A 17252-nucleotide genomic window follows, 5' to 3' on the forward strand; every position below is an offset into this window, starting at 1 on the left:
TCAACAGGTCTTTACCAGATTAATGCATTTTACTGAAATTATTTTTTGTTATTATTCCCTTTATAGGACTGGTTCCCAATTATACTTGTGTGTGAAGACAAATTCAAGTTCTTTTTTGGATCGTTCTTCATTTCCTTTAGCTCTGGAACAGAAAAAAAATCAAGCAAGTACAAGCAACGGTTTTTCTGTCACTCTGGAAAATCTCAGGGTTCCTCTGGCTATAACTACCAGTTTAACAAGTAATCAACTAAAAGAATTCAGTTTTTCCACTGTCATAAGTGCCAGACAACTTCATCTTGGAGGTTGGTTTCATAAAACAAACAAAAAAAAAAGATTTTGAAGTATTACAAACTAAAGTTGTGCCTAATAAGTTCACACTGCATTTATTTTGCAATCTAGATGAAGAAACTGCTAATCTGACTATGCAAATTACATCTGGTGTGAATAAATCTACCTGCCTCACCATTAGTGCTCCTGCGCACCTTCTGCCTACGAGTCTGTAAGTAAATTCAGTCTTTAATGGTGGCTTACTAATTTTATTTAATTTTTATTTCTCAGCATCTCAGTAACTTGAAGTATTTCTACTGTAAAATGAAACCAAGATCTGATCTTGCTTTCATCATATATTTATATTTTCTTTCTTTCCTTCTTTTATATATGTACTTAAATAAAGGCCCCCTCCACAATGCCTTACATCAGAGAAAAATATTACAACTACTTTTGTGGTTGCAAGCAATCAGTTGCCCAAAGCATCACAAACCTGCTTCAGTCTCCATTCAAAGGATGACCCTACGCTAGTAACCATGCTAACAAAGGTACAGACAGAGGGTCACAGTTGATCAATATATCTTGCTTAACCATGGTGCTGATCATTGGTGTTTTTGATTTTTTTCTTTGCATTTTTCTTCAGGAAGAACAAAGAGTAGCAGTGCGACATTTACTGGAAGTTAGTGTGTGTCTGCTTGGAGTTTGCTTGATACTTTGTGTAGCTGCAAGTCTGATCAATTCAAACACAGCCATGTAACTATAGAATTTTTTTCCCTTTCATTTTAACACAGTTTTTAGCATGTTGTTTTATGATAGTTTATTTTAACATTTTTAAATAAAATAATTGGAGAAATCGTTTAATACCACTTTGTTGTGTTCACAGGAGCCCTTGATTGGTAATGAAACATCCATCTTCTGCTATAAGGAAATCATTTGGTGACTAAAAGTAGTGGAAAAACGTTGTTTTGTCACTATGTTTGAAGCAACATCAAATCACCATCCATCTATCAATTTTCTGAACATGCTGAATCCCTTTCGATGACACAAAGTTGCTGGAGCCAACCTCTGTTGGGTACATTTTTCCAATCCGTTGCAGGACCACGCACTTGGGCCATTGTAGAGACACCAATTAGCATATGAGGAACGTTTTTGGTCTGTGGGAGGATGCTATATTTAACCCAAGCACGCACAGAGAGAACTCCTCACAGAAAGGTACCGGCTGCAATAGGAACCAGCCTTTTCGCTGTGAGGCGAGAGCACTAACCACTGCACCCCTACATCAGCTCTTCATAAGAAAAATAAAAATGCAGCAGTTTGGCTTTGTGAAGACTAGTGCTCATATTTTGAAAAGAAAATAAATGTTGGTCTTTGGTAGTTGAATTGATTAGTTTGGTGTCTCCTGAACCAGCGCTGCTCCAGTCCGTAACTATCCAGGTGTACAAATGCACACACTATAAACATGGTTGTCTAAACTAGGATCAACCAATCCTCTAAATTGAAAACCCAATCTATCTTTTTGGATCAATCTTAACCTCTATCATACAACTACCAATTCTTTCCTTGTGTATTTCATGAAGTTAAAGGTAAGCAAAGCATTTTTTAAAACTCACTTATTTTAAGAAATTTTTTATACATGTTAGCTTTTTGTACATAAAGAAAAAAAAAATGCTGCTAATTACTTAAAAATTATTACCATAAAAAATAATGTTGCAAGTGTCTGTACTGTATGTTGTTTTCCACTCACTCTGTGCTTTATTATTCTGCTTTTGCTTTTTTCCCTTTTTAAATATGCATTTTCAGATGTGAGGAAAAAAAGAAAAGATAAATCAGATAAACATTTAAAAAGCATTTAGTACATTGGTGGAAAATCTAGATGTGTTTATATATTGTTTTCATTTGTTTGTTTTCCCTTTGCAAAAAGTAGTACAGCCAAAGCATTTTTTTATTAAGTATAGAAAGTACACTATAGTATAGACTATGTAGTACATGTAGTGTAGGAAATAGGAAGTCTGCTAACTGAATACTTCTTCAGACTAAATTAAAAGGATTTTAAGTATACAAACCAGTAGATAGTATTTAAACAGTGAACTTCAAGTATACTGCCTCACATTTAGTATAGACTGAGTATACTTGAATAACACTAAAATGAAATACTTTTTGCTAAGGGTCTTGTTTTTATTTGATTACAGGGTATCTGTCTTTGATGTTTACCTAAAAACTCATACAATTAATAACTTTAAAACTCTGGTTATTATAGGCTCTAGCTTCTAATTTAAAGTCGACATGTCCAAAGTCTGGGTTTAATTTCCATGAGACCGCAAGCTCCAGTCATAAAATGAACAATACACAGCCCCATTTTTTATGTATGTTTTATTGATTGTTTGTGGCTAATATGTTATAAACTGTTGTAAACCTGTGCCAACTTGGCTTTAAGAGCCTCAAGGACCAAATGAGAAGAAACGTTTTATTTGTTTGTCTGAATAAGATTACCATTTGTGTTATTTTTCTGTTAGCATTTTAAATTTAAATTTTAACAGGGAGAGTTTATTGGGAAATAATGAAAAATGTCATAAGAACCTATATTTATTGTTGGCAATGTTTTTTTCCTTTTAAGATTTTTTTTTCTTTCTCGTCTTCAAATTCGAAATTCATTGTAATTATTTAAAGTATTCAAATGTATTTATTTTTTATGTGAATAAATCAACAGAATGCCATTGCAAAATGATTTAATAAAATAGTTCATTTGCATTTCATGTTATTGTAAAGCTTAAAATAAGCATAACGTGTTGTAATTGGTGGATTACTGAGTATTCATTAACAAACTTGACTACTCTGGGTGTACAAAATGAAAAGTAACACAGTAAGTCTCTTCTGTGGCCATTTGTTTTGGCGCCATCACAACCAGGCCTACATCCACTGCAAAGTTGCACCGGTATGTTCCTTACCTACGTTCCCCGAAAATTTCCTCCAATCACATTCAAGAGTTACTCCACTGCGAGTTTCTATTGGTCTATTGTGAGGAAAAAGAGGCGGGACTTGCACATCGCTGTGGAGACTAACCACGGACGTAGAGAAAACGGGATTGAACGGCCTGCGGAATTGATTGATGAGAAGTACTAAACGTAAGGTTGTTTCATAATGTTAATACAAAATGTAAAACATTATCAAAGCTGTTAGTATCATATACTTATGTGTCACTACGCTTAGTAAAGTAAGCCAAACAATGTTTTGCTTTAGCTAACGTTAGCTTAACGTGCTCACAGAGTGAGGTTTGGCTAGTTATATTTCAACCAGTCTGTTGAGGCTAGTGGTCACTAGCTATTAGCATGAAAATAAACATTTGTAACAGCTTTTACTCAACATGCGGAATGATTTTATTATACGTCTGCAAATACATGTGATTCAGAATAACAACAATTGGTTTGAACCACTAACGGATTGTATGCAAAAAAGCAGTATTCATGTTATTTTGGCTCGAGGAAAACTACGCCCCAAATACGCTCATCGTTTCATTCCTCAACATTTTGTTGTGCTCGTCCAGGCCTCCCACGTGGTACGTTGGTGATCTAAGATCTAGTAGAAACGCTTGGGTGACATTTTGACGTTATTTTTCTTTAGCTAATGCGAGTTAACATCCCTGCTGTCGTTTCGATTTGAATTTAATGTTGCAAGTGGAAGCTCGTGTTTCTGTAACTCTAAACGGGTGTTTTCCTTTTTGTTCTTTAAGGATGGAGGTTGTGCACTAAGTACTCGTTTGCTCGGAAAGAAAACTATCAAGAAGAGAGGCTCTGTAGAGACCAGCGACCATGGCCTACTCCAGCTACAGCAGCCTGAGCAGAGCCCAGCTCACGTTTGAGTACCTCCACACCAATTCGTAAGTAGTAACTTCACTGTCATCCATGTGGCAACAACTTTATCCCGTCGTGCTACACGATAAATGATTGCAGGACTGCATATTCCCCACTTACAGTGTTTCACTAACAGTAAATATGGGTCAGGAGTAGAATGTTAGTTTTATGTATAGCTTGTTATTCATTCATTCATTCATCTTCCAGACCGCTTCTTCCCTTTCGGGGTCGCGGGGGTGCCGGAGCCTATCCCGGCTACTGAAGGGCGAAGGCGGGGTACACCCTGGACAGGTCGCCAGTCTGTCGCAGGGCCTCAATCACACCCATTCACTCTCAGACACACCTAGGGGCAATTTAGAGTCACCAATTAACCTATGAAGCATGTCTTTGGACGGTGGGAGGAAGCCGGAGTCCCCGGAGAAAACCCACGCATGCACGGGGAGAACATGCAAACTCCACACAGAAAGGTCCCAGCCGGGATTCGAACCGGGGCCTTCTCGCTGTGAGGCGAGAGCGCTAACCACCTGCGCCACCGTGCAGCCCATAGCTTGTTATGCTAACTCGATTTCAGTGTTTTTACTGTTTTTGCAAGAAATGCACAGTCCCCGTTTGTCAAAGTTGCAGAGCAATAAAATAAGATGTTATTTGGTAAAAAAAAATACAATAAAAAAAAGTATTCGTCTCTTAACTCCCACCTAGAGAAACTTTTGTGTTTAGATAATTTGTGCACACACTGTAGCCTATTCATGCTCTGTGTTTAAAAACATCTTTTTAAAGCAATAGTTTGGGTTAAAGACAGCTGTTTTTATTTATCTTTAAAGATATAAAAAACACTGGGTCACTGTTTAAATAGATGTCAAACTGAGATAAAGATCGAACAAAACAGACTAACACTGGTCCATGTTTTATGTACAGACTTTGCCAATTGCTTGATATAATGTTAGAAGTAGCAAAGTTTACTGTTTACTCCCTTTTCTACTGCCCTACCAGTAGGCAAAAAGACACAAAAGTGGCAGAAAGATGTCTTAAAGACCCGCTCCAGTGAAAATTATGTTTTTGTTTGTGTTTCTGAATATTTATTTATTCAAATGATTTTGAGTGGGTAGCAGACAAATAAAGACGTAGGTGTTAGTCGGTGGGCCATAAGCTCTCTGCTCCTCTCCATTCTTACAAATAGATCCATGTATGTCTTTGTTTTCCTCATCCGAGCTGGCATCTAATTCCAAACTGTACAGCTGGATAGCTCCGATATTGCTAGCCTTTTTTGCTACACCAATGTTCAATTGGCGTTGTGAGGGATTGTAAGCTAATGGGAGAGTGTAAACAAAGGGATGATGGGGAGTTAGGGAAGGCTTACACTGCACCAACAGAGGCAAATTACTGCCATTCTGTGGAAACTGTGTTCTGGAAAATGACACGTTTTTTTATTTTGCCTAAAAATAGTATAATCTTAAATAAAATACCACTGGGAACACTTACAATAGATCAAAAGGTGATTGGATTGAGACTTTTAATCAACTGAGCATTTAGCAAAGTTCCCCAAGGTGTTTATTTGCATTTTAAGATAAAACAAGTTTTACAGTTTCTGTTAAATATATTCTCTAAGTTTTGCAAATTCATTTAAAATGTATATAGTGTATACAATAATAAAAATATTTTTTTTATGTTTGCATAAAGTATTGCCGTGTTGACTGCATCTGCTATAATCACCTAAAAGGTGCTGTACTAAAATCTGTCCAAATCCTTGTTCAAAATACTTTTTCTTGAGTTCAATGTTTACCATAGCTTGGTTAGATCTTTATTTATTGAATAGTATTGTTAAATTCAAAATCCATTTTGGATCAGATTTAGTTACAAGCAGGCTGTGAAATGCATTTACATAAAAGTCTTAAGAGGATTTTTTTTCTTTTTAAGGCAAATTTAAAATGAAAAAATGTTGAAACAGTTAATTCATACACTAGTTGGAGAACAGGAAGAAAAAGCAACAATAACATTATTTATAGTGATTCTCCAACGCCGAGTTGCTTACTATTATAACACCGTAGACAGATTATGTTAAAACTTTTTTTTACCTTGGTTACAGACTTATAATGCAAAGATATTTTTTATAAAATACCTAATAATATTTTTTTAGATATATCGCTGCCTCCTGTTTATTGATTTTTGTCTCTTTTCAGGACAACTCACGAGTTCTTATTTGGAGCTTTGGCTGAGCTTGTGGACAATTCCAGGTACTCCAGACTCTTTTTTTGGAAATCCTCCCAAAAAGTCACTACTCAGAAAACTTTTTGTTTTTAAGGGTGTTAAAGGTTAATTTTATTTCTTCCACAGAGATGCAAATGCAACACGGATAGACATCTACACAGGTGAGAAAGAAACTGTTGCACATTTCTCTTTTTTGATATAAACTCATGAATTGTTCTTTCAATCTTTCTTTTTCTTTTAATCTGACAGAAAAAAAAACGGACCTTCGTGGTGGTTTCATGCTCTGTTTTCTGGATGACGGGATTGGAATGGACCCTAGTAAGTGCAAACTTTACACCAAAAGAGATTTACTCAAATTTGATAAGTCAATACAGTTTTAGTACATCATAGAGCTTCCAAATGCAATTTTTAGATAGCTATTAATGAAATGTTATAAAGTGCAATTTTAAAGTGGAGCACCAAATCTCACTAAAATGTGTTTTTTTCTATTTAACTGGATTTCTATTGAGTCTTCTTTTCTTAACTGTGGAATATAAAATATAATACAGCGAAACTGTTTTATCAGATGAAGCAACCCACGTGATTCAGTTTGGAAAATCAAGCAAACGATCTCCTGAGTCCACTCAGATTGGCCAGTATGGAAATGGACTGAAATCGTAAGTCCTCCATCATAATCTTCATTGTTATGAGAGTGAATTTTGTGCTCAAGTTTTAAACTTTCCTTCTTATTTGTGCAGGGGTTCAATGCGAATCGGAAAAGACTTTATCTTGTTCACAAAAAAGGATAATGCACTGACTTGCCTCTTCCTTTCGAGAACTTTCCATGAAGAAGAAGGTCTTGATGAGGTCAGGGTCTTCTGTGTTATTAATCATCCTACATTCTGTATAGTTTGAAGTGCTACAACACATTTGGGAGTGTTTGATGTGAATGACTATTAAATACGTACATTTTTCTTAAACCTCTCACAACAGGTGATTGTGCCGCTCCCCTCCTGGGATCTGAAAACCAAGGAACCACTAACTTCCGATCCAGAGAAGTACGCCATTGAGACAGAACTCATCTTCAAATACTCTCCTTTCAAAAATGAGCAGCAGCTGATGCAGCAGTTCAACAAAATTGAAAGCAGCAGTGGTAGGCACAAAACTTAAATTTTATATATATATTTTGTCATTCCCTTGTTGAAATGAGATTGACTCATATTAACTTTTAAAAACGCTGTTTTAGGTACTCTTGTGATCATTTATAACCTAAAGCTGATGGACAGTGGAGAACCGGAGCTGGATATAGACACGGATCACCAGGACATATTGATGTCTGGGACACCTGCTGAAGGAGTGTCAGTTGAGCCGTTAATTGTAAAATGAATTAGACACCACAGTGTCTGAATTTAAAAACTCATTGTAATAAATGTGTTTCCAGGAAACCAGAGAGGAGGTCTTTTAGGGCGTACACTGCTGTTTTGTATATCGACCCTCGCATGAGAATTTTTATCCAGGGACATAAAGTCAGGACAAAGAGACTCTCGTGCTGTCTCTATAAACCAAGGTAACTCGTATGTTTTTATTTTTATTTTTACTGTCTTTTGTCCTATTCACTGAACCTTTATTGATTTTTTTAAGGCTTTATAAATACACATCAACTCGCTTTAAAACACGTGCAGAGCAAGAAGTTAAAAAAGCAGATCACCTAGCAAAGATCGGTGAGTCTGTGATCCAGGTGGTTTGGTTACAAATGTTGCAGTAGTTGTAAACTAACCTAAACTGACTTTGTTTTTTTAGCCGAAGAGAAAGCCAGAGAGGCGGAGAGCAAACGGATTGCCATGGAAGCCAGACTAGGAGAGGACATCTCTAAAGACTCACGGGTAAAAACTGGATTTGATATATAAATTGCTTCTTAATTTATGAAAAAACAATAGTTAGCAACAGTGTTCTGTTTCTGCCACTTATGCACATGTAGCTTTTTAGGGAGAAAAACATTTATTATTTAATTCAATTTGTTTTTCCTCCTTAGGCAATCCTAAGAAAAGTTCAAGATTCAGCCATGATGCTCCGACGGGAAGCTGACATGAGAAAAAGGAATCTTGAAGCCAAGCAGAAGTATGTTGAAGGAGAAACGTTGAAAACATGTTTTATTTTGGGGGTGTGACAAGTTTATCTCTCCATTTGAAGATGCACACTTTAGGCATCAGCAGCACTTATGAGGTCATGTGTTTGGTCCTTCTTAAAATAGGTTTAGAAGCCTAGAAGTAAACGCTGTTGTGTGTAAATGTGTGCAAAATTGTATGATTTCCTCTGAAGCAGAATAGAGGAAGTGACATTTTTAGTCAGACAATTCTAAATGTCTGCCCTTTTCTGTGTCTTTTTATGTGTATTTTTTTTTTTTTTTACAATCTCCCAAATGGTTTTCTTTGTTTCAGAGCATTAAAAGAACCAAAGGATTTGAATTTTATATTTGGAGTAAACATCGAGCAGAGAGACCTCGACGGGATGTTTGTGTACAACTGCTCTCGTCTCATAAAAATGTACGAGAAGACGGGGCCCCAGCTGGAGGGAGGCATGTAAGTGAGACAACAGGTACCAACAATAACACAAGAGTTGTTCTAATTGTTGAACAACAATGTGATTTTTGTACTGAAGGGCTTGTGGTGGCGTGGTTGGAGTCGTGGACGTCCCGTATCTGGTGCTAGAGCCTACTCATAACAAACAAGATTTTGCAGATGCTAAAGAATATCGCCACCTATTGAAATCCATGGGGGATCATTTAGCCCAGTACTGGAAGGACACCAACATTGGTAATTTTCTCTCATTTTATTATTGCTGGTTTGGTTGTTATAACATATCTACCAGGACTAATATCACTGTCAATGTACTTGCCACATATGCGACTCATTGTAATGTCTGAAACCCTGTCTGCTGATTAAGAAGATAAAAGATGACAAGTCCAGCTCCTGAAAAAGCAGATCAAGAGAATTGTGAAGATTCATGTTCTCTATTCCTCTTTTATTCCTTCTGTACATTTAATTTAGAAATATTTTGCAAACTGTTTTACAGCACAAAAAGGCATAGTGAAGTTCTGGGATGAATTTGGCTACCTCTCTGCCAGCTGGTCTGCACCTCCATCCTCAGAGTTGAGATACAAGAGGCGTCGTGCGATGGAGATTCCCATTACCATTCAGTGTGGTATGTTTTCACATGTACAATCCCAAGAAACTAATGTTGTTAAAATAGATTTGGATTTGTGAGCATCTGATTTTATCTCAGATAAATGTCTGAAGTGGAGAACGTTGCCTTTTCAAATGGATGCTGTGGATAAACGCTACCCTGACAGCTGGGTGTGTCTCATGAACCCTGACAGCTCCCAAGACAGGTATGAGCAAAGTTTCAAGTGATGCACTTCCTGACTATGGATTCTAATATATAATTAAAGTGGAGTGTTTCCTACATTTATTAGACACAATTAAAGCATTTTGATTTCATTGTATCGTCTGATTTTAGGTGTGATGCTCCGGAACAGAAACAAAATTTGCCCTGTGGAATTTTAAAGAAAGACAAAGTAACAGCTGAAGACAAACGGAAAGAGCTGGAAGACAAAATCAAACAGCAACAGGAGAAACTTGAAGCCTTACAGGTAAAATCTCCTTTTGGAGGCTTGTAAATATATATATGTATATATATTTTTTTTGCATAAATTGGCATCAATGTTCGTCTTGACAGAAAACTAGCACAATCAAATCGGCAGCGGACATCAAGAAACTTCCACTGGAGGTCAGCATGAAACCATCGGAGAGTTCTTCTCAAGTACGTCTAAACTTTCCATTTCAAACTCTTGGAACAACCTGAGAATGATTGACTGTAAAATAAAAAAAAAAGATATAGATGAACTTTTATTCTGAACATGTTTTATAGTGTAGAAATAAAATTATGTTTAAAAAGAAACTCCTTATACAGTTTTTTTTCTTTCAGTAAGACTAAAAATATGAATGTACTTAAACTGCATTTTCAAAGGCAGGTATTTTTAACAAGTTCTTTAAATAATGTTTCTTTCTGCCTTTTAAGTATCTTTTTCAAGATAAACTGATCACACACAACCAAAACTGCTGCCAGTCGTGGTTTTGTCGCTATTTTGTTAAAATATTTTTTTTGTTTTCGTCTTTTCTTGACATTGTGTGTGCAGTCAACGCGGTCCTCTGAAAGATCTCGCCCACGATCTCCACCGCTCCCATCCGTCCTCAAAAATGCCCAGAGTACTCCTCCAACGCGTGCAGCTTCTCAGCGCCCCACCCGTTCACCCGCTCCCCCAGCTGCTTCAACGAGAGTGGAACCATCCAGATCCAGAGCTGCGGCGAAGCCTCCTCCACCTGCAGCAAAGCCTGCACCCAAAGCTGCTGCTAAAGCCCTGCCTCCCAGCCGCAACTTACGGGTCAGTCACAGGCTGTAGAAGCGCCAAAGTTCTTCAGAAGGCACCTTGGAAGTAAAAAACAGAAAATGATGTTCATAGTTTTGTCTTTTCATAGGGTTCTGCCAAAGCTTCTGCTGCTAAACCAGCAGCGGAAGGAAAGCGCAAGAGAATAATTGAGCAAGAAGATAGTGAGGAGGAGGAGGACGATGAAGACGAAGAAGAGGAGGAAGAAGAAGACGACAGTGATGAGGAAAGTGAAGAGGAACAGACCAAGAAATCAAAGATGTCCTCCAGCATTGGTAACCGTGGTAAAGTAGAGAAGGCCCCTCCTCCTCCTAAGCGTGGAAAAATGGATGAGGTAAATGAAATGTGTGCGACTGCTGTCCTGGTCTGGTTCATGGCATTCACACAGTTCTACACCTTTTTTTACATTTTATTTTCTTAAATGCTAGACAATGACAAAATAAGCAGTTTGGTTGCACACAAGCCCCTTACACAGAGCTACCATAATTACACTAAAAGGGAGATGTTCTGAAACACTTGGACATCTTCCAGCTTTGCAGAAGCTCAACGTGGGCATAACTGCAACAAGCGCTTCTTGAACCCTTTTGCAGTGACTTTTGTTAAAGCTTCAGCCTCCAATCAGAAGTATTTTGATGTCGACCTTTCAGGTTAAAACAGTCTCTCAGGCTGAGAGGAAAGGGGTTTCCACCCCAGCACGTCCACAAGCAACCACACCAAGCTCTGTGCTTAGATCCATTTCTTCTCTACAGCAAGGGGCTAAAGAAAAGGTAGATTTATTGGGCCAATCTGGACAACCTTTTGAACAAAAGTAGCTCTCATCTTCTTACATCTTCCTCCTGTTGAAAACAAATTTATTTTAGTAAAGATGGGTTATTAGAATAACATTTTCTTCTCTCTAACAGTTGTTGATCTCTAAATCTTTTTCTTTCTCACAAAATCTATTTTCTTACAGTCCCTCCAAGAATTGGTGAAGGCAAGATTGTAACTAAGCCAAATAATTTTTTACTTAAAGCCACATTTTATTTAAAACATAAATAGGAAAAACTCGTTTTTATGATCGAATGTGATTTTTTTTTATTTATTTTTTTGTTTTTGCTCCGCATACAGTATTGCGTTGTTGCTTGAAAGACACCAGAGAATGACTTGCAACAAGACTAAATAAGATGGATAAATATTCACATTTTATGGAGCAAAACTTTGAAAAATCAACACTGACACCATTTTTTTAAAAAAGACTTTAAAATAGACTTTAAAAGATGACTGTAAACAACAAACTCCATTCTTCAAATTTTAATTTAATTTGGCAAATTTTTCTTTAAGTAATTATCGATAAGTAGATTTTTTTTCAAGAAGTTAATAAAACATCAAAAAGATTTAGATGCAGATTTTGCCAATAAAAATCTGGAGGGACGGCTCTGATTTTAACATTTAACATTCGTCTTCAGTCAAGCATGCGTCTTTTTTTGTGTGAATTCTAACCTTTCGGTGTCTTTGTGGCTTTTAATCAAAGGGGTCAAATACTTTCACGCTAAAATACACGCTGCGCCTGTATTTTAATAACTTTGTATTTCTAGGCACCTGAAAAAACCCAGCAGAAGGAACCAGAGAATGACCCAAAAAATGCTCAGAAAGGTGAGGAGCTAACTCTGTTTTTATTATTGTGTTAAATTAGAGGAACTTCTGCCATGTATCATTTCATGTGTTCTGCAGATAAAGGTCTGCTGGTGGAAGTGCGCGTTAATAATGAGTGGTTCACGGGAAAAGTCATGGCCGTGGAGGTGAACAAACAGAGCGTTCGTTGGAAAGTTAAGTTTGATTACGTACCACGAGCCACCCCCAAAGACAGATGGTAAGGCTGCGTTTCTGCATCCTGCATGTTCTTTTCTCACAGATTTGTAACATTTTTTTCTTTTATTGTTCCAATGTCAAGGGTTTTTAAGGGTGGCGATGACGTTCGACTGATGAGACCGCCGTCTCCCATCTCTCAAACGCCTGACACCCAACAGGAGACTGAGAAAGGTCCAGCACCCATGGAACCAGATACCACCCAACCTGGAACCAGTCGGGAAGTGACCGACAGCCTGGTCACTATGCTGAGGTGAGCTATAAGAAGGGGATTTGTCACAGCTATTGTAGGGGACACACTTGTGATTTTGAATTGTAATTTATGATTAATTTATGATTCATTTATCCCCAATTTGTGTATCTTGTAAACTTCCTGTGTTGTTTTTCCAAGGACAATGTTGCGCTACTTCTTCCCTCCGGCTTTCCGTATTCCAAAGGATGACGTTAACAGCATGACAGCTGAGGAGCTGGTGGCCTTTCCTTTGGTGGGATTGACAATCCATAGTTTAACTAAATTTATTGGTGCATAAAATTAAAATGGCCTGATGCAGTGTTTTGAGAATATCTCGTTACTTTCCCCTTTTTAGAAAGAGTATTTCCAGCAGTATGAATCGGGTCTTCAGTCGCTGTGCAACTCTTACCAGAGCAGAGCTGATGCCAGAGCAAAAGCTGTGGAGGAGAAGAGCAAAGTCACAGATCTCAAACTGAAGGAAGCAGATGAGAAACTACAGAAACTGCGGACAAACATTGTTGCACTTCTGCAAAAAGTACAAGAGGTAAGCTGCTTTCATTTCTCCTGCACATGGGTCTGAATATAGTTATTGCTAAAAATAATACTTTCTTTGTACATTCAGGATATTGACATAAACACAGATGATGAACTCGATGCCTACATAGAGGACCTCCTTACCAAGGGCGATTAAAGAAGACAGAACGTAGGAGAAGAGAAAATGGACACAAATGCCTTTTCTTCAACCAGCCATCTCTTACAAAATACTTCAAGAAACCATGGTTACCGTCTGTGAACATTTTGAGATGTTTTAATTTCTCGTTTGCTTTGTTATTCTGATTTCCATACTGATGGTTAACATCTATTCCTGTGGTATTTGTTTTAGTCCTTTTTTTATATATCTACATGTAGAATGAATGTTTTCAATCTTTAAAACAGAAGCTATAAAACAGGTTGATGCTCTTTTTATGTAGTTCACACCTTTGTTTTGATCCTGTTGAGTGACTACTGTAATGCAGCCAATTGTTAAGCATTTCATAATAACACACTAAAAAAAATGCAGTGTTGTCCTTAATCTTCTTCAATCCTGGTTAACAAACCAAGTTCGGTTTTTAACAGCAGTAAGATGCTGCATCCATAAACCAGGGCTATTTACTGGGTTTTATCAGTACCAAAATCTCCTTAAAGTTCTCTTCTAAGTTATGGATGTTATGTGAGTATTTTTGAAAGAAAGGAAAAAAAAGACTTGTTTTGTGTAAGTGTGTGCTCATCATTTAGTGCTTCATTTTTAACATGCCATTGAAAATGTTTTTTTTAATCACTGCATGCTTTCAGTCTTCATAGTTCAAAACGAAGAAACTGTATTTTTGACAGATCTTTACTTCAAACAATAAAACCAGTTCATCAACACTTTACTTCGTTTGATGTTTCACTTGGATTCTCTGTAAACATTTTAGGTAAAGGTTAAAAAGCACAGAACAAATCTCTCTTATCTTTATTTTATCTCTGCTTGGGTTCAATGTTTTACTATCGCAGTTCCAAAATTTTTTTTTTTTTTTTTTGTCAGAGCAGTTGAACCCACAGTGGGAAATTCCAGGTCTCAAGTTTTTGTTTTATAGCTGCAATTTCTTAGTCTGAAGGAGAGATGGGTCAATCTTAACCTTTGTCCGGTGCAGGACTTAAAGAAGAAAGTCTTCATTTGCATCATCAGGGGTTTGCTCATGACTCTCGGGTAATGTTGGGCCTCTCTTTTGAGTTGGATGTGAGGAACCTCTAACACACTCATGTACCTGGTTCCTCCCCAGCCTTTGGTTTGTGCTCGCCATGCTCATGCACACATATTCTGGTTGAAGATGCTCCCGTTGAGCCCCTTTTCCACTTGACTTGTGTTTAGGTGTTATGTGGATGGATTTTTATTTATCTCCATGTATGTGGAAGGGGGTTCTGCACTTGTCACAGAGTCATGTGCACTAAATGTCCCTTTTTTGGGCAGTATTTACATGTAGAGAAAACACAATTTAATAATATCTTCTTTTTTCCCAAAGCCTTTTTTATTGTATTTTTTCAAGTAATCTGACCATTGACTGAAAAAAAAAACAGTTTTTTCTTATGCAGTCAATAAATCTGACCCTCTAGGTTTGTTTTTCTTGGTTAATTTCCCTCCCTTCCTGGTGTTTCCTCCACAACCCCCTTCTACTTCCGTCCGGTAGGCTTGTCTTAAAAAATAAAATACTTGGGCTTTTATTTTGAAGGAGAAACGCCGCTCTGAAGCTGTTTGGCTAACACCGCTAGGTAAGAGTCTACGTTTGTTTACATTTTTAGTTTCACATAAAACTCTTCGTTTGTCAAGTTTTCACTTTACATTGCCTACTTATTAACGTCGCTGCACATTGGCGAAGTGCCTGCGTCTTATTTGAGAGACATTTTTGCTAGCTGTGACTAACTGTAGCTTTGTTATTGTGTGGCAAAGAAAATATTCGTGCATTGGAGGAAGAATTATGCTAAATGCTGATTGTGAATATTGGAAAAATACTTTAAAAAGGGGTTTAAAATGTACATTACAAGTAAAATTTAGATTTATGGCAACAAAAAAGAGGGCGGAATTAAATGAACTTTCACCCACTTAACTGTTAACCAAAAGCCAGGGTCACTTTATTGTTATATAACTTTAACTCAGATTTCCATTTTCCCCTCCATAATAATATACTTATTTCTCCTTTTTCAATATATAACTAAAAAATGAAATTAATAAAAAAAAAATCTTATTTTTTTGTCGATAGTGCTGTGCTTTTATTTGTCCCCTATTATTTTATTTTAAAAATATTTTAAATTAGCTGGTTTCCACTGCTTTTTAGGTCAGTATCTGTCTTCTGAAGCTTAAAAACTCAGTTTATTTAAATTATTCTTAAAAAAAAGTTTAGTATAGAAATACCTGAAAACAAGGGCACAGTTTAAAATAATCAAGAAAGCCTCAATAATTGTTCAAAAGTTGGAAACTATATTATTGAATTTTGAATACATTTTACAGTTAAAATTATTTTAGAGCTTTACAACTTTAACATTTAAACAGTTTTAGAGGCTTTCATTGGTTCTTTCAGGTTTGCCATTGTTTTCAGATATTTTTGTACAGTACTTTCTTTTATAAGTTCAATACACCAATGTTTAAGTCCTCCGGAGACAGAAAACTGATCTATGAGTAAATTAGATTTTGGCACAGTGCTGTAAGTGATACTTTTAATGTGAGAAAATTGTCCAATGTTTAGGAGTATTTTTGGATGAGTGGTGAAAATGCTGCACCATTTGTCCTCTGTTGCTTGGCAGATCACCAGCCATGCCTTTTGGGGTAACCATGCTGAACAGACATGTCACTAGAAGCTGCTGCAGGCTGTGGCGGGATGTCCCTCGGCCGCTCGTCCACATCAGATCAGCGAGTCAAGCTCAGACAGGCACTAGAAGGTCTGATGAAGAACAGGCCTGGGATGCATCTGTGGGATACCTGCCATTCAGCAGAGCCAGTATAGGATCGTTTTTCCAGCAACAACCAGAGCTGAAGAACCCTTTTCTGGAAGATGCTTTGCTCAGAGCATACCTAAAAAGACACTTCCCGTCACAGGTACATACCACAAAGTCAAGTTGAATTATACCTTAATAATCCACTTTGAGAGGAATATTATTTTCATGTTTACATATTTCATTGGTATAAAAAATAGCTGGAAAATGTTATTAAAGTAAAAAGGTGCAGAGATCATCTTGGGAGCTTGCAAAAAAAAAGAAGGCATGATGACAAAGTCACATGCAGCCTTAACAATTACCAATATTTTTTTAAAATTATAATCAAGTTAAATGTGCAAGTTTAAACTCCTTTACAGGAAGTTTTCTCAGACTTGAGTGCATTCGGAGAGCGAGTGGCTAAAGAAGTAGACAGTTGGGGTCGAGAGTGTGAGGTCAATCCTCCCCGTCTGGTGCATTTTGATCCCTGGGGTCGGAGAGTGGACCACATTGTGACCTCTGCTGCCTGGAAACGCATGAAAGATCTATCGGCTCAAGAGGGTCTGGTCGCTATTGGCTATGAGAGATCATTTGGGGAGTGGAGGTGAGACTTCAATATCGTATTTTCAGTGGAGTAATTTTCTAGTTTGGTTTCTAGTGGGATCAATTTTTTATTTTTCTTTGTGTGTATTGTTTCAGTCGAGTTTACCAGATGAGCAAGTTGTACATTTTCTCTCCCTCGTCTGGTCTCTACACCTGCCCTCTGGCTATGACTGACGGAGCAGCAAAAGTCATTCAGGTACATCAAACTAAAATGACTTGCACTTTTCTGCGGAAGTTTGAATATCATATACTGCCAACATCCATACCTGTGACTTATGGTCTTTTTGTAGTTTCAAACTCTGAATGAAAACAAAAACTGATTTTTTTTTTTTTTTTTTTTTTT

At 37.1% G+C, this 17252-nt stretch overlaps 3 protein-coding genes across 5 annotated transcripts in view; all 3 read left to right on the top strand.

The window, feature by feature from the left end:
• The first annotated feature begins 22 nt into the window (after positions 1-22).
• Positions 23-3020, top strand: LOC112148071. The gene is made up of 5 exons (XM_024274857.2): positions 23-302; positions 400-499; positions 674-815; positions 911-1020; positions 1151-3020. Exons 1-5 carry the CDS (start codon positions 23-25, stop codon positions 1158-1160), a joined length of 642 nt encoding a protein of 213 aa, XP_024130625.1. The 3' UTR covers positions 1161-3020.
• Positions 3021-3272: 252 nt separating this feature from the next.
• Positions 3273-14232, top strand: morc2 (MORC family CW-type zinc finger 2). Of its 3 annotated transcripts, none has more exons than XM_024275429.1 (28): positions 3273-3389; positions 3995-4141; positions 6293-6346; positions 6447-6481; positions 6570-6638; positions 6886-6976; positions 7058-7166; positions 7293-7452; positions 7546-7657; positions 7741-7866; positions 7941-8020; positions 8100-8182; positions 8332-8417; positions 8738-8878; positions 8958-9112; positions 9372-9500; positions 9582-9687; positions 9816-9948; positions 10035-10118; positions 10495-10740; positions 10835-11077; positions 11391-11510; positions 12318-12375; positions 12454-12592; positions 12674-12841; positions 12980-13073; positions 13176-13364; positions 13443-14232. In XM_024275429.1, exons 2-28 carry the CDS (start codon positions 4074-4076, stop codon positions 13509-13511), a joined length of 3147 nt encoding a protein of 1048 aa, XP_024131197.1. In that variant the 5' UTR covers positions 3273-3389; positions 3995-4073; the 3' UTR covers positions 13512-14232. The 3 variants fall into 3 exon arrangements, with proteins under 3 accessions (XP_024131197.1, XP_024131199.1, XP_024131198.1); XM_024275430.2 differs by lacking the exon at positions 3273-3389 and adding an exon at positions 3510-3820; XM_024275431.1 differs by lacking the exon at positions 11391-11510.
• Positions 14233-14986: 754 nt separating this feature from the next.
• Positions 14987-17252, top strand: part of LOC112148844 (acyl-CoA dehydrogenase family member 11) — a 6047-nt gene continuing 3781 nt past the window's right edge. Inside the window, exons 1-4 of the mRNA XM_024276218.2 lie at positions 14987-15109; positions 16139-16430; positions 16687-16910; positions 17006-17105. Of these exons, the coding sequence (XP_024131986.1) occupies positions 16149-16430; positions 16687-16910; positions 17006-17105 (606 nt within the window). The 5' untranslated portion in view covers positions 14987-15109; positions 16139-16148. The remainder of the gene's footprint in view (positions 15110-16138; positions 16431-16686; positions 16911-17005; positions 17106-17252) is intronic.

This window comes from Oryzias melastigma, linkage group LG9 (genome assembly GCF_002922805.2).
Source record: "Oryzias melastigma strain HK-1 linkage group LG9, ASM292280v2, whole genome shotgun sequence".
NCBI classification, from domain to species: domain Eukaryota; kingdom Metazoa; phylum Chordata; class Actinopteri; order Beloniformes; family Adrianichthyidae; genus Oryzias; species Oryzias melastigma.